The sequence below is a fragment of the Choristoneura fumiferana genome, chromosome 16 (genome assembly GCF_025370935.1).
Source record: "Choristoneura fumiferana chromosome 16, NRCan_CFum_1, whole genome shotgun sequence".
Classification (NCBI taxonomy): domain Eukaryota; kingdom Metazoa; phylum Arthropoda; class Insecta; order Lepidoptera; family Tortricidae; genus Choristoneura; species Choristoneura fumiferana.
In genome coordinates, this window is record NC_133487.1 from 19,796,078 (window position 1) to 19,813,548 (window position 17,471).

General features: G+C 39.1%; 1 protein-coding gene across 1 annotated transcript; it reads right to left on the reverse strand.

Moving 5' to 3' along the window:
• Positions 1-573: 573 nt before the first annotated feature.
• Positions 574-17,471, reverse strand: LOC141436437 (protein takeout-like). The gene is made up of 6 exons (XM_074099423.1): positions 17,344-17,471; positions 5,831-6,059; positions 5,054-5,184; positions 3,114-3,251; positions 2,165-2,319; positions 574-684 (listed from the first exon to the last, which is right to left on the reverse strand). Exons 1-5 carry the CDS (start codon positions 17,402-17,404, stop codon positions 2,168-2,170), a joined length of 711 nt encoding a protein of 236 aa, XP_073955524.1. The 5' UTR covers positions 17,405-17,471; the 3' UTR covers positions 574-684; positions 2,165-2,167.

The following is a 17,471-nucleotide window of genomic DNA, read 5'->3' on the forward strand; positions in this document are numbered from 1 at the left end:
CCCACCCGGCCCCCCCTCTATATATCATATCATAGCAACTAGCTTTTGCCCACGGCTGCACTCGCGCAGAATTAGTATTAAGTAGTATTATTTCGGGATAAAAAGTAGCCTATATGTTAGTCCGGGGTATATTTTACCTGTATGCCAAATTTCATGCAAATCCGTTGAGTAGGTAGTTTTTGCTTGAAAGAGTAACAAACATCTATCCATCCATCCACCGGTACATACTTAATGTAGTAGGTAAGTAAGAAGAAGTAAGATAGTACATCGACCTTTTGTTGCTGTACATATATTTATGCCCTTGACTGTACCTAGTTAGAAGTAGTTTGGTCGATTGAGTCGCCATCATATAAGTACAGTCGAGATGTCACTATGACAGATCAAAAATGCCACGAAAATTCCGCTCTCCGGTCATGACCATAATTGATTCACAAAAGAAAAAATACGTCTCCGATATTTTTGAAAATCGAACTGACAGAGTAATTACATTTGTAGGAATCTAGCCTAGCTTCTAGGACAACAAGCAGGGTGATCAAGGCAGCAGCAGCGCGTGCGCCGGCGCCGCCGCGAACAGCTTCTTGGCCTCGTCGACGCAGGCGCGGATGATCGTCTCGAAGGCGACGGGCGCGATGTCGCGGATCACCGGCTCCCAGTTCTCATTGATCACCCTGTGTATCGTGTCTCCTGCGAATTTAAATGTTATAAGTAGGTATTATTTGTTTTTGTAAGCAGTTCGTATCGTACCGTCCCTCTCACTCTCGTATTAAATAATATTAGCGCCAGCGGGACGGCAAGATATGAAGTTCGAATTTCGCACCACGATAGTACAGGACCAGTACTGTCGAGGAAACTGAATCACGTACCTAGCATTAATATCTGCTACGTGGAGCGTGCAAAAATGTCTGACACATCCTTCTGGCCCTAGAAATAGAGTCATATCAGATATTTATGCACGGTTTGTTGTGTCAGATATTGGTGCTGGTGACTGTACCAGGCCGAACTTTTGTGCTGTTGTCATGTTGACATCCCATACATCTGTCAACGAAATCTTAGCGAAATTATGAAAAGGTCCCACCCTTATGTGATTCAGTTTGCATGACGAAATGTAATTTTTTTTTAAACGAAAAAGTCGTTTGGTTGCCCCGTACCTAAAAGCTGGAACCTGCGTCACCTGGTCATACGCGCCGAGTGTGCCACCACCTGTACTGAGCATCGCACGCAGTGGTGCACTTGGAAGAACGGCGGATATATCCAAGTTATATGGCTATAGCCAAGTGATGCGGGTTCGCGTCCCGTCCGGCGCAGGTATGTATTAGTATGAGGTATTTAGTAAATGGATAGATATGTGAACATATTGATTAATAACCGACAGCTAAATACCATCTAAATACCGGGTGTGGCCTGTAATATGAGCAAATAATTAAAACATAGATCATACTCGTCAAACTGAACAACATTAATTCAGCGAATTTTAAAAATAATGAATTTTCTAATTTTTATTACACTTTTAAGTTTATGATTGGATTTTTGGAGTATTTTTGTATTTTTTATTTCAACTCCAAATTCGTTACTTTTACGGGTATTCCGTGAAACCGTATCGAAAATACAAACTGAGACATGGATCTTTTAAGTTTGTTCGAAGAAGCATGTAAAGCAAAATGCTTGATGTTTGTAGCGTGACAGGCGACGTCAGTTGTGTTCTAGGATGGCGAACATTGATAGTACTACTTAATTTGTATGAAAAAAGGAAAATTCAAAGACTCCATTATTTTTAAAAGTCGCTGAACTAATGTTGTTTAGTTTGACGAGGACGATCTACGTTTTAATTTTTTGCTCGTATTACAGGCGACACCCGATATAAACTAGAACATAATATATCATGAAGTTAATAGTTTAGGGTAGGTAGATAAGGCAAAATTAGTGCAGTGTCATAAGCTTATAATAGGTAGAAACACTGATTATGACAAGAGGACCACAAATTATAGAGCCAGCGCTGAGTCTAAATTTTGTAAGGTCACGAAAAATGTATTACATATTACACCATAGCAGTTTTGGGCATAAAAGGTTAGTTAGTCCAAGTTAACAGTGGTTAGATCAAGAATGAGTTGAAAGCATCATCTTAAGCTATGATAAAAGCGGTTGAAATTTCAGCAGCAGTTCCAACCATTCACGGCCTCAGGAGTTGTTCTGCGGGGATAGTGGCGAACAGCTTCTTTACTTCATCGATGCACTTCCTGATGATCTCAGTGATGGCGGGCGGGGCGATCTCCTGCATGATGATGCTCCAGTTCTCGTTCGTGAACCTGTTTGTCGTCTCCGCTGGAAGGTGGTGTGGTTGTTGAGTCAGTAATGTGTAATGAAGTTGTAGGGAGTTCGCCGATAAGGGTTGAAGGATAATTTCTGACCTACTTATCCGGGCGCAGTGACCCGAAGTGGGTCTTAGCCTCCAACACCAGACTACGTGATTTACGATCTTGGGTCAGCTCTTGCCAGCCTTTGACCCCGCAAGATCCGGAAGGTCTTTCAGGTCTTTTCTGACCTAGTCATTGTTATTTAAGAGTTTACTTAGGATGGATCAGTAATATATCGAGGCTAGTTAGCAAGTTTTTGTTTCCACATAGTTAAGTACGTCTTATACATTTAAATCATTTGATACCTGACCCAATGTAGAATGTTTTCACAGTGAGTGTCATAACGATTTTCATGGTTGGTTAGGCAATGTGATGCCACCATGGTATATTTAACCCCCGACGCAAAAAGAGGGGTGTTATAAGTTTGACCGCTGTGTGTCTGTCTGTGGCACCGTAGCTCTTAAACGGGTGGACCGATTTGAATGCGTTTTTTTATTTGAAAGCAGGTTTTGTAGCGGTGGTTCTTAGACATGTTTCATCAAATCGGTTTAACCGTTTTTGAGATATTGAACTTTGAAGTGGAAAAGTCGGGGGTTTCCAACTTTTTGTTGGTAAGGTTATGTACGTGAAAAGATTCTAATATATTGGGTATTTGGGTACCTAATGAATTCAGGTAGTTGATAGTTTGTGGTATACCTAAAGGACATTGATCCTTAATAGTTTTAACATTAGGGCCGACTTTGGACGATGCATGGTACTCACCTAGCTGCTTATTGCCCCCGAAGAGGTTAGTGAACTTGAACTGAGCGCGATCCATCTTGTAGCTGTCCTTGTAGCCAGTCACCAGCCAGTGGCCCTCGCGCGTCTCGTAGTCGTACTTGATGAGGATGTTCAGGTTTGCTGGAGACAGGGTGAGGGTTAGGTGGAAGGAATATGGCAAGCTTTATGTTTTTCATCTCTCCTGTTCGAAAAGTTTAATTTTCATGGGTAGATAGCCGGGTGGGATAGAGGCCTAAGATGGGATACCTCAAGTGCCAGTAATTTCACCGGGTGTCTTACTCTCCACGCCGAACACAACAGTGCAAGCACTGCTGCTTCACGGCAGGATTAGCGAGCAAGATGGTGGTAGCAATCCGGGTGGAACTTGCACAAGGTCCTACCACCTGCAAACTGTAGCACCAATAAAAAAGTAATGCCTGATGAAATTAGGCATGTATAATATATGTCTGTACGAGCTATGGGGAGAACTATGCTTAGAATTTTTAATAGAATTCGGAAAACGGAAATTCGCCGAAAAACTGAAGTCAACGGGCGGGCAAAATCGCTCGAAGATATAATAACCATTGGAGGAGAAAAGCACAAGTGGCGGCCACGAACCATTGAATAAAGCGATGGCAGGATTGGCAGGCCTCTCTTAAGGTGAAGATTTTGAATACCTACTAAGAATTGTTTAGTTAATGCAAACGAAACGTTCATATCGTAAATCAGATATCGCTATAAGTACGGCCACTTTTTCGCTTTGATTTTGTATGGGACCTTGAATCTAGTAGTATGGTTCATCAAAGTTCATATCGGATAAACTTTTGACATGTCGGTTGAAATCTTGTTAGCCTTATCGAAGAAACTTTCCACTGTGACTGGCAAGATCGCTATTTACCAATGTACGAGTATACAGATATAAAATTAAAAACCACTATTAAATTAAAAACGGAACCCCATAAATCCAGATCATTTTTAACCGTGCAACAATCAAGTCGCCATCGTGCTCCTCTAATGACACCGGCATGTCGCTAATAAATCTCAAGTCGTGATCTCCGATGTCGCGCGGCCTTTCTTTATATTTACTCCTTCAGGTCAATGCCGGCGGGTTGCCCAACGCGCTAGAAAGGTCGCTAGCCGGTTCTATGAATGCGCTCGAATGTTTTGGAAACTTCATGGATATCCACGAGTATCACATGCGTCACGTGTTGATCTGTTTGCTATGTTGATTCTACATTTTCTAGAACAGACCTTGGATTTTGCTTTTGGGTATTTTCAGGCGTCAGATCTTCTAATCTTCCCAATCTGGTCAGATCAACGAGTTTTGAATTTTCGACCCTAAAAACAACAACGCCTTCGTAGACAAGTTGGTATTCGTTAATTATGTCTCACCTAGTTTGATAACCTTTGAATGTTTGCTCTCGGATCTTGGACGTATAATATGCATTTCGTTTATATATATTTAAGTATGTTTATCCGTTGCCTTGTACCCATAGTAGGTACAAGCTTTGCTTAGTTTGGGACTAGGTCAATCAGTTTCAGTTGTCCCATGATATTTATTCATTTATTTATTTTAAGCCCCTTCTCCTTTCATCGTAATCGGCTTGTATCAGCCTACCAGTAAAATGTGCCATTATACCCTGCCACCTTTATACCTTTTCACATCCAGCTTCTGCTAGTTTGTAAATCTTTACTCCACTGTGGAGGGCACCTTAACGCTTGCTAGATCGCGGCCACACATCATCTCGCTTGTTACCAGAAAACTAACTGTTAAACCTGGCCACTTTAAAATTATCACCACAATAAATTTCATGCCTACTTTTCTGGCTCTAGTGATTAAAACAGTCATTCCTGAATACTAATGGCAAGAAGTCGAGTGACTTCTTCGTCGTTGGTTGGATGTTTATCATCTAACATCAAGGAGTTAAAGGATGAAGACTTACTGATTTTGATCTTGGCCTGGCCGTTCCCGCGGATTGGCAGAATGAGAACCTGTCCATTCATGTCATACTGTGCTTTTAGCGTTACGTTGGCTGTGAAGTCAAACGTCGCCTTTCCCGCCTCTGGGCTCATCCTGCAACATTCAGAATTGATTTAATCACGCGTTATTTTATTCAGTTTGACTTTTGATCAATGAATTAGTTTGACTGACTGAGGTATAAAGATTTTTCATCGAAAATTTGACTCGAAGTGTAGTCTTACCGTTGACGCGGTACCTTAGAGCAACACGGGCTTCCTACGGAAGGAAGGTTCCGGTAGGAAGGCCGCGTTGCTCTAAGCGCGGTACACTTTGAATAAACATCTGATAATCAAAATAAAAAAAAATATTTTTTTTAAACAAAAGTATATGTAGGTATGGTTAGTGCATGGTACAAAACATTAAGTATACACTTAGTAGGTAGGTTACTATGTTAAATAATTACAGTAGTTTCGACCCACGAGCTTAAATATAATGGTGAGATTGATCAGATTTGGTGTACTGAACAAATTCACACACCAAGTTAGTAAATGTATCAACTCAAAACAAAACAGCACATGCCAACATGAATGTAGAGTAGACTTCATTGAATTTCTGGAAGCCGGAAGGTGTAAATCGAAATGGTGTATTATTTTGAGTTGATCGAACTACTTCGATCTAGGTGCGCACAACTAGTAAAATGTATGTAGGTACATACTCATTAAAAAAGATTTTGCCTAGAAAAAAAACGTTTTCAACTTACTTGAAGGAGTTGACCTTGAACCCTCTGAGGCCGGTCACGACAGTGTCAGTAAACGTGATCTTCAGCGAGGGATTGTTGACAAGAACGGTGCCCAGCTGCACGGGGTCCAGGGTCGCTATGCCCAGCGCTGGGATGCCGTCTGCGAACGACGGCCCGGCTTCCGCCACGGCCTTCTGGATGCACTTGTTCAGTTCAGGGTCTGACGCAGAGCATGGGTGGATGAAGGAGGCTGTAAGAAAAAGAGGTTGAGACGTGGTACGGTGACTGACAGATACAATCTGGATAGGAACACATGCTAAATTTACTTGCTCCAGTTTCTAAACGAAGATCTTCGAGAGTTGTTAGTAGAGGTAATTTGGAGAAGCAAAATCCTCGAGTGGCGACCATGAATCGCATCAGTGTGTGTGTTGGGGGTGGTAGATGGGTTTGTGTGATTTGTGTGTGTTCTTAGAGTGTGGAGGTGAAGGAACTGCATGAACAAACATCTCTTGCATAAACGTGGCTATCATAATAAGGTCGCGGGTTAGCAGAGTAATTTTTTCAGTTCATTGCTAGAGACCTCCGCAAAGTAACGCCTAGCCTAATTCAATAATCAAATCATGTATGGTAGGCGGCGGATTGAAGGGCGCGATTGAAATTCTATCCAGTTCTTACGCAAGAGGGGGTTTGCATCATAATTAGTAGGTTGTACACAAATTATCATTCATTACGTTTATGCGTTATAGGCATAAAAAGGTGTTTGGGTTTTATTTAGGGGGGAGGGGGGGTTGCAACCAAGCTAGCCTGCATGTTGCGACACTGCTAACGAGCAAGTGTGATGAATACCACATTGTTTGCTGCTGTGAAAGTAACTTTTGAGTTATACTTAATACTCCTTGCTGTACGAGATTACACAGTGACTTGAAGTTACAAAACGTTTTCATCACTGAAGGATCGAGTGGTGGCGTAAAGGTTATGCGTATTAAGAAATCTCTTTTAAATATGCTGATAAACTTGAGCATTCACTTGTAATGAGCACTCGTAGCGAATGTTCGTTACAGGAGAGAGCACAAAAAAAATCGAAGCGTTCAGAGGCGTAGCTAAGTAACCAAAGACCCTGGGGCAAAATATATACTAGGCCCCAAACTAAACTATCAATTTAAAATAGTTTGTTCGTTGTTTGTCGTGTTCCCCATTTGACGTACTCTAGATTCGTCATTAAAATTTATAGTTTGTAAGTCAGTGTCTGAGGGGCCCCCCTGAGTTTGGAAAGGTTTCGTTTTTTTGGGAGGAAATTAAATAGAGCAGCAGTGGAAACAATTTGTTTACTTATTGGGTACCTTTTATTTTTCATGCATAAGTGTTATATATTTTGTTTTTGGTTTTGTTGGTTTATTAATACCTAAAATATATGATTTAGTAAAAATACTTATATAATTATACCAGAGTGCCTTCGTCTAAGACGAAGATTTTATTTTATACAATAGAGCATAAAAAATCATTTTATGTCGCCTGCACACACACACACACACACACACACACAAACATCACGCCTGTATTCCCAAATGGGGTAGGCAGAGCACACGAAACGTTTAATTCTAAGCAATTTTAGGTCGTAATTTTTGGCTGTAGGTTCATTTTACGAGCATGAGAAGCGAAAAGATATTACTTTTTTTTATTCGACTGGATGGAAAACGAGCAAGTGGGTCTCCTGATGGTAAGAGATCACCACCGCCCATAAACATCTGCAGCACCAGGGGTATTGCAGACGCGTTGCCAACCTAGAGGCCTAAGATGGGATACCTCACGTGCCAGTAATTTCACCGGCTGTCTTACTCTCCACGCCGAAACACGCTTCTGCTGCTTCACGGCAGGATTAGCGAGCAAGGTGGTGGTAGCAATCCGGGCGGACCTTGCACAAGGTCCTACCACCTTTCTTTACTTATGATGTACTTACTTATTTATACCGATACCCACGGTCAGAGAATACGTAACGTTATTCAAGTATTTGAGAGCATAAGCATGCTCGGGAGTTGCGCAACGCGACATTGACCGGCGCCGGCGCAGCGGTCAACCCATTCATGTCATTGCGCTTAGACCGGTATTAAATGATTCTGTGGTGCAGAATTTGTGGCAGATAGAAAGCAAGAGTGTTTTTGTTAGAAAACATTCATCTTATTTCAAAACTATAACTGCCAAGTCAAAGCGAGGAGCATATAGACACAAATTGTTACAAAAAATAATGTTCACGGAATGGCAGTACAGATATTCAACGTGTTAACCGATGATTTTAAGATTCTGCCTTTCAATTTGTTTAGGAAAAAGTTGTTTAAGCATCTGGTTGAAAACAGCTACTACTCTACAGACGAGTTCATGACAAGTAAGTACTAGATTATGACATCATGTTATTTACTAGATATTTATAATATTTTTTTATTGTCAAACCTGCTTTAAAATAACTTTTACTATTTTCGTATAATTATTTTTATTTATATACATTTGACATTTAATAATATTTTGACATAAACTTATTGTGAATAATAAAATGTAAGCATGTGATCTGTTAGAATTGATAATGTGATTTTATAAATATTTGTACGCCATAGGTACTATGGCAAAACAAGGAATGCAACCTATGACATTATGTAAGACCAATTTATACCCTTGTTTATGCAAATAAATATTTGAAATTTGAAGATTAAGGGCCTTATCACACTTGGGTGTTTTCTATACAAATATCAGTCGCGGCGAACTCGTTGCGTGATCGCCTTCATACAAAAAAATGAAACCGCTGAAAAAACTGAAAAGCAAAAAATAATAAACCTTTTTTTTTATTTAACCTAACCTAACCTAGGTACTTCTTAGTTTAAAGTCGGTGCCTCAGCACTCGCCAGCAGGATGTAGGTGAGGACAGTACAAAAAAGGAGCAGTACACCGTCTTCATACAAACGACCTCTCAGCATACCTCGGCAACCATCAGCAGGGCTACTACGAAACTCGGACTCGAAGTTCGTGTCGTGCGGTCCCTCTCGCTCTCTTATTAAATGGTATAAGTGTCAGAGGGACCGCACGACACGAACTTCGAGTTTCAAGTTTCGTAGTAGTAGGCGTTTCGAGTGCGGTCAGGACATGTTCCATTGAATAAATTTTTAAATATGATGAAAGTAGTTCAATCCCCCATGTGCACGGATTGTAATAAGATTGAGGACTTAATACATTTTTTGGTGGAGTGTGTATTGACGAAGGATATCCGCGAGAGGTGGTTGAGTGATTTGGACCTGTTCAATGGTGCAGTGAATGTTATTTTGAGTTGTCCGGTATCGGAAGATGCAGTACGAATTTATCGGTTCATCAAGCACTCCTTTGCAGCCAGATAATCTGGATATCGCAATAGGAGTGTTTGATGAATGTGGACATCGAGTCTTTCAATGAGGCTGGCATAGTCACACTGGTGCACTTAAGCCTCAAAAAAAAATAGAAAAAAAAAAAAGTTTCGTATTAGCCCTGCAGTCGCGAGTGCTGCGCGGTTACGTACGGACTCACGCGCATTTATTACGTACCTCAATGTGTCACAACCTCAGATGATCTGAGGTCACAACGATATACAGTATTGTTGTACGGGTGTACGGGTTTAAATTCATCTAATATAATATAGTAAAAAAGTATCTAAGTATTGAAGTTATTTATCAGAATGCGAATTTTTTATACTCTTAAATTGAACAATAAAGCTTTTCGCACATCCCAGAGCCTTCTTTTTTCGAGCTTTGCGGTGAAGGAAAACATCGTGAGGAAACCTCCACAAACCTGCGAAGCAATTCAATGGTTCGTGTGAAGTTCCCAATACGCACTGGGCCCGCGTGGGAACTATGGCCCAAGCCCTCTTGTTCTGAGAGGAGGCCTGTGCCCAGCAGTGGGACGTATATAGGCTGGGATGGTGGTGGTGGCACATCCCAGAAGAGGCGCAAATACTTCTCCGTAGCTAATTTGTAGGTAACAAATATACGTAGTGATGGAGCCAAAGAAAAGGTTTAAAACATAATACATTTTGTGGTTTATTAAAATAACGCAAAAAGTAAAATGCATTTTTGTTCAACTCTACTTAGTCCATCTTTAAGTCTTTCCTAATCCTTTCCCTACTTTAAATTTCATGTGACATTATGAGTATCCAATCAAATACATATAATAAAGAGTGACAGTTACTTAGTAGAGTAGGCAGCTACCGAGACGAAATACTGATCCTGTAGGGTAGGATTTTTTCCTAATTTAAATGGGACTACCCTCGGGGTATCCTATCCAATAAAAGGAGAATTATTCCGTAAAAGCTTATGCGAGGTCATACATAAAAAAATATATAAGTATACGCGTTGACTTAAAATCCTCCTCCGTTTTTTTTTCGTCGGTTAAAAATACGCTTGCTATTCGCAAGAGTGATAAGGGACTTATATGTCGTAGTTCGCTCTCTAATTACAGAATATTTCAACGGTAAACTGTATTTACATTCATAATAGGTCGTTGTCACATAAATATGCACATCACATAAGTTATGCTGATGGTGTCGTGGTAGTCATTAAAATGACAGATGGATGCTGCGCCCGCGCTGCCTTGGCCAGCTTTGGACGCCGAGGTGACAGCGGCACAAGGAAAATAAACAGGTAAAATAAACTGTCCGATTTTAGATAAAAGGATGGGCTAAGAGCGTACTAAAACAGCTAAAGCTGGTAATACTACGAAAATATCATGCTATTTTATGTATGATTGCTCTTTCTTTCTCTCACTTATATATATACAGTGCGATAGAAGATGATTTAATTTTCGTTCGAAGCATTTTAACGAAAATTAAAAGGAAGTTTGATTCAAGATGTAGTCCCGAGTCCCGACCATCTCGACGTTTTGCCCATGTTGCGGTGACCATAGGTAGCCTGTGGTTTATTCGAGACTACAGCCGCAACAGGCACGAAACGTGAGGTAAGTAATTCTAGGAATAGGGAGCGCCAAAGTTCGCCTACTCTCCGCTAGTCTAACCGTAACATTGTCTGAGTCATCGTTAGTCATAAAAAAAAACCACTGAAACCTTACAGTTTTCTGAAATTTTAAAATGGCCATATCCTATAGAAAACTGTAGGTTAGGTTAGGATTGTCTTATAATAATTCAGAACAATACAATACAATACAATAACTCTTTATTGCACACCAACACATAGCAAGCAGTAAAGAAAATACAGGTATATACACAGAGACTTTCTGAGGTAAGCAATAGGCGGCCTTATACAAAACATCAACAACAACAACAATAATAATTGGATAATTGGATTCAGAAAAGAAAGTGTTATGATTATGACAAACGATCGTTCTGACAAACATAACCTTCATTCGGACTTCCAATAAGTATGCGAGCCGATATGGACCCAAAAATATAAAAAAAAAAAAAAAAAAAAAAAACATAAGGCAAGCACAAATATAAAAATTGTGTGGAGGAAATAACCTGATACCTCCAGATTAATAGTCTACGAGTATATCTGATCACAGAACTATTGAAATTACTGAACTTGTTGCGCTTAAAGTTTTCACGAAAAAACATAACTCGGAAACTCGGTTCTTTACTTTGAATGTATCACACTCTAACACTAGCTCATAGGACATAGTTACTAACCCAATATATATTTTTATCTGAATTAAATAAATTAATAATAATAATAATCTTTATTTCTCTTACAAAATTAACAAAAAAGTATAACAAACTTATAGGCTCTATATACTAAGGGAAACTAATTCATATACCTGAACTAGGAAACTCCTACGTTTCAGGAAAATTTAATTGAATTGGAAACACCCCCGCTTACGAGAACATATGAATATAAATTTCGTCGAAATCAGTAGAGCCGTTACCGAGATCCTCGAATAAATAGATAAACAATGCTCGTTTAAAGACAAGATTTTAGCAATACAAAAGCCCCGAATGTACGAGAAATTACAAGAAAATAGCGAAAGTTTACACGTAAGTTACAAGGCTATCGTAGGTGGTTGTTTTGCTCAAGCGTCTCGGTTTTGCCATGCTTTCCGGACCGTTAAATATGCGCTAATGCAACTAATGTTCGTGTAACACGTTGCTTATTGTTAATTCTCCACATCGCACGCGTTTCAATGAATGCCGTCTGCAAACATCAGACACAGATTCTCCGTATGTAATTTGACTACGATGCTATGCTATATACCTACAGTGGGTTCTTTAATAGGAGCAAATAATTAAAACGTATATATCGCACTCGCCAAACTGAACGACATTAAAACAGCGACTTTTTTAGGGTTCCGGAGCCAAAATGGCAAAAACGGAACCCTTATAGTTTCGCCATGTCTGTCTGTCTGTCTGTCCGCGGCTTTGTTCAGGGACTATCAATGCTAGAAAGCTGTAATTTTGCACGGATATATAAGTAAACTATGCCGATAAAATGGTACAATTAAAAATTAAAAAAATATTTTTTTAGGGTACCTCCCATAGACGTAAAGTGGGGGTGTTTTTTTTTTTCATCCAACCCTATAGTGTGGGGTATCGTTGGATAGGTCTTTTAAAATCATTAGGGGGTTGGTAAAACGATTTTTCGATTTAGTGATTTTTTTGCGAAATATTCAACTTTAAAGTGCAAATTTTCATTAAAATCGAGTTTCTCCCCCTCTAAAATGTAAACCGGTGGGTGGAAAAATTTGAAAAAATTCAGGATGGTAGTAAGTATATCAAACTTTCAAGGAAAACTATAACGGTTAAGTTTTCTTGAGAATTATTAGTAGTTTATGAGTAAATAGCAGCCTAAGGTATAAAATATACCTAAACTTGGAAGATTCCGTATAAAATACGAAATCCTTAGAAAAATATTACTTAATTTTTTCGTAATGGCTACGGAACCCTATTTCGGGCGTGTCCGACACGCTCTTGGCCGGTTTTTTTCTATTACTTTGCAATTAAGTTTATTCGAAAGCAATGTAAAGCGTTTTTAACCCCCGACGCAAAAAGAGGGGTCTTATAAGTTTTGACCGCTATGTGTGTCTGTAGTGGCACCGTAGCTCGATTCTGGTGGACCAATTTAAATGAGGTTTTTTTATTTGAAAGCAAGTTTTTTAGCGATGGTTCTTAGACATATTTAATAAAAACGGTTTAACAAACAGAATAAAATAAATATTTAAGGGGGGGCTCCCATACAAAAAACGTGTTTTTTTTGCCGTTTTTGCTCGATATTAATAACGGCAACAGGTAGACGCTTGAAATATTCATTGAAAATTTAGTCATATATTCACTTAAAAATAAAATTTAATTAAAATAAAATAAATATTTAAGGGGGCTTCCATACAGCAAACGTGTTTTTTTGTAATGTCTAATGTTGTATAGATAATGGTACGGAACCCTTCGTGCGCGAGTCCGACTCGCACTTGGCCGGTTTTTTGTTTAAAACTGACCAGCGATTGACCTCTGCTCTGACCTAATAAGCGTATGTATGTGTGTTTGTATGTTCATTGCAAAGTAGTACCCGTAACGGTGCCGCGCGTCCTTCGCTGGAATTAAGGATGCTGTGCTGCGCCTGCGCATCGTTACTGTCGCTCATTACGCCACGTCCGTTTCCAGTTGTTGCTGTTTAACAACAAAACACTGCAAGAACTGAGTGAACAGTAAGTTACTAATAGAGGTGAGACGTATTTACTGGAATAGGTTTTTGGAATAGGTTTGGGCTTGGACGCGTGAGTACGCGTTCCCGCCCGCGGTTCTTTTAGCGTACGAGTATGTGGCGATTGTAGGCGAGCTCTAATGTTGGCACGGCTCATCCCTAGCCGGAAGCCGCACCGCACTACGCGCGGGCGGCCGCCATGATGCTTTGGACTTGACGTCTCTCGCTCGCCGGCTCGCAAGCTGAAAACACTTTCCGAAACTAACTTGTACTTAATCAATAGTCAAAGTATCACAGAAATACAATTTGCCTAACTCAAAATAATAGTGTATTTATTGAATAGGTGTTAAATGTAGTTTTAATATATGTGCTACCAAACCACAAGTATTTAGGAGTACGGCGGCTGACAACGTTCCGCCAACTTGAAAACTGATAGCATTTTTGTACACTTTTTAATTGAAAAAATTATAAAAATTGCTAACAATCCTAAGCCTGTATAAAGTATGAAGGGAAGTTTTTAGTCGGTATTTAATATAAGTTAAAATTAAAAAAATATGAAGTGTGACGTGGAATTCGGTAGTTCGATATTCGTAAAACTACTAAAACTAGTACGCGTATACGCAATTACGGGAGTGCATTTACGGGGATCATTTTGTTTACGCATTGAGTCAATTGAGTTAAGTAGGTACTCGTAGATACTCGTGGACCTAGTCTTTGGATCTAGTCTTTTTGTGGACGCGTACTCGCAAGACTCAGTCCGCGTTTTGCCTAGTACGTCTCACCTCTAGTTACTAACAGTGCTATATTGTCATCAAAAAGATGCATCGTTACGCTGAAAAATAGACGTTTTTTGCATCTTTTAGGTATTTAGTATACAGCAAGTCGCTTGCCGCCGGCTCTCCCTCTGTAGTACGTACGTATACATGTGTCATTCATAGTATTATTAAGGTTGTTTTTTTGGAATCTTTTTGTATTTTTTATTTCAATTCAAAATTTTTGCTTTTACGGTCATCCCGTAAAACCTAAATTAAAAATACAAACTGAAATATAGATGCACAGAAAAACCAGAAAAATAAGACCAGCACTGGGAATCGAACCCAGGTCCTCGGCATTCCGTGCCGTGTGCGTGTGTGTGGGGTATTAGCACACGGCACGGAATGCCGAGGACCTGGGTTCGGTACTTTTTAGTGCTGGTCTTATTTTTCTGGTTTTTCTGAGCATCTATATTTCAGTTTGTATTTTCAACATAGTATTATTGTTTTTGATGGTCCTCTATTTCTTTTTGCCACTTTTACGTATTTGTATTACTTTATTAGGTATTTATACATGGTTGCTATGCCTGGAAGAGATCCCTTTTGAGCGAGCTACTGTCTAGTCTACCCTCATTTTATCTTTGTACGGTCAAGGACTTTAACTCAGTATTCAGTATTTATTTATTGCAACACCTTTTACATAAAAATATAAAAAATGATGCCCTATTGGGGCGTGGCAATTTTAAAATTAATTACATTCATTAACTTATACATAATATATTAATGCTAATTTAACCACATGTAATCTTTAACAAGAGGTTTAAACACTTTATAAATTAACTTTATGTAAGTTATCTACATATAATAATAACAGGTAAACTATTTTTTCTTTATTCTTCTAAATATTCATTTATACTGTAGTAACAGTTCTGAGTTAAAAAATCTTTTAGTACCTAGTTGTATAATTTTTTTATCTTTTGTTTCTGATTTTATTTGGGTAGGTAATTTATTGTATACTTTTATTGACATGGCGTAAGTACCGTGTGAATGAATTTTGAGATAGGATGGAGGCAATAGGTGTAGGGCGTCCTGAGGCACGGTGGACGGACGACCTTAAGAGGGTCGCTGGCAGCGGATGGATGCGAGGGGCTGAAGACAGTATTGTGGCGCGCCATGCAAGAGGACTATGTCCAGCAGTGGACTGCTGTAGGCTGATGATGATGATGATTGTATTGTATTATATACTGAGCGGAAAAAAAATCTGGCCCTCAAATGTATGCAGAAATAGGTAATTTTGTATGTAGAGTGGGACAAATTTTGTGCTGCTGAGTATATTATACTACATGTGAAGTGGCTTTGTTTATAGGTTTGCTTTGTTTTTTCAACACCCGAGCAAAGTTGGGGTAGGTCCAGTGGCGTAGCTACCGGAGGGCTAGACCCCCAAACTCAGGGGGCCCCTAGGACTCTGACTTACAAACTATAACAGGTTCGGGCTGAAAAACAGCGCTGAAGTGTCAGTCTGAAGACCTGACACTGTCAGCATTATGCTGATGCCCGAACCATTTGCCGAAATTTAATGGGTCGAGTAGCATGCGGGGATACTTTTAGGTTAAGGCGGGATTTTTATAAAAGTTCATTAACCCCTACATTAGAAAGCAGGTCTCACGAACTTTTATAGAACCCGCATATAGTTAGTAAGTTAACTTAATTTTTAGAGTAGGTACCCTTCTTGTGTAATATGCATTATATACCTACCTAATTGTTGGCAATAAACGCATTTTCTTTCTTTCTTTCTTTCTATAAATTGGACTAGTGAAAATTTCTCCCACATTCGGAATATTCGGAATATGGAACAAACGCTTTTAGTTGGTCCTAGTTTATTTTTTGCCTGGACCTTTGGTTACCTAGCTACGCCTCTGGATATGTCGCTACACTAGTATTATGTATTTGTTATTTGCTGCCATCGTAACACATGGACTGTGGAAATTTCAAGTGACTCTGAACCTTCAAATGATAAAAGAGTATCTACTAAAGAAAGAAATCATTACTTTCATTTGTGATAAAAAAAAACGAAAAAAAAAGTAACCACTGATTTAATACTTTTTATTTTGTAAACTTGTTTGATACATAAATTCTTAATTGTAGTGTTTCAAAGTGGTTTGCCTTACTTTGACATGGTAATGGAACGCCGATTAAGCAACTGCATAGTACAAGGATACAGCAAACTGTAATCATGTTGTGTTGGGGTAGGGCTAAACGTTCATTAGTAGCCCTCACAGCTTACCAATGACCTTATAGTTATATCTAGATACATATATAAGATGATTCTGGAACCGTAACGGGACAATGGTATAAACCAACTCTAAACAATCCATACTAATATTATAAATGCGAAAGTGTGTGTTGTATTGTATGTTTTCATCACACTTGCTCGTAAACAGTGTCGTAACATGCAGGCTACCTTGGTTGCAACCCCCCAAATAAAACCCTCGACCTTAATGTGCTTGTCATGAAACCCGTGGTCGGTAAATAAGTCAATGCGCGTACTAATTTTCTTAATAGACTCTCGTTCGTAATTCCTTATTTACCGCCCTTAAGACACAATGTACTATTGTATGTTTGTCCGTCTTTCACGTGGAAACGGAGCGATGGATCGACGTGATTTTGGCATAGAGATAAATAATCGTCAATGTAAATAAGTTTTCTTTTTCTCCCTTATAGAAAGAAACGCAAGGAACACGATAGAGTTATTTTCATTTATGATCAGCCTTTGGTCTAAAAGACTCTCCTTTACCTCGACGTTTCGACCACACTGTAGCGTGGTCGTGGAGCTACTTGGTTACAAACACATGGTTACAAGTAGTCATGATCAAGTCCCAGATGATATTTATTAAAAGGACAGTTCTTATAAAAATTATAATGATAACAAATTTGTCACTGTGTTACCATTACAATTCATTTTGTATAATTATTGTTCTTAAATCCTAACGGTTTTCAAAATCGAAACACCAAGAAATTTTACCACGCACACATCTTCATAAACTGTGTCACTTATCCTGGTTAAAAATGTAATTATAACTAATTATAAGTAATAATTATAACGTTAAATATATATTTTTAATAAACTCACGTAGAGTCTGCGCCTTCGTACTGGCCAAACAGCAAACTGCCACGACTAATAACACACGCATTTTGAAAAAAAAAAGTTTGACACTGATTTTTTAAATTTCGACTAAGACAGCCGACCCGCAGGCTCGA

Bases quoted from the DNA above. Each gene is read 5' to 3' on its own strand.
- LOC141436437 (XM_074099423.1), bottom strand. From the start codon at position 17,404: ATGCGTGTGTTATTAGTCGTGGCAGTTTGCTGTTTGGCCAGTACGAAG. The intron at 3,252-5,053 runs GTAAGTCTTCAT...CCCTGTCTCCAG, and splicing joins CCAGGCCAAGATCAAAATCA to CAAACCTGAACATCCTCATC. The intron at 2,320-3,113 runs GTGAGTACCATG...ACCACCTTCCAG, and splicing joins CGGGGGCAATAAGCAGCTAG to CGGAGACGACAAACAGGTTC.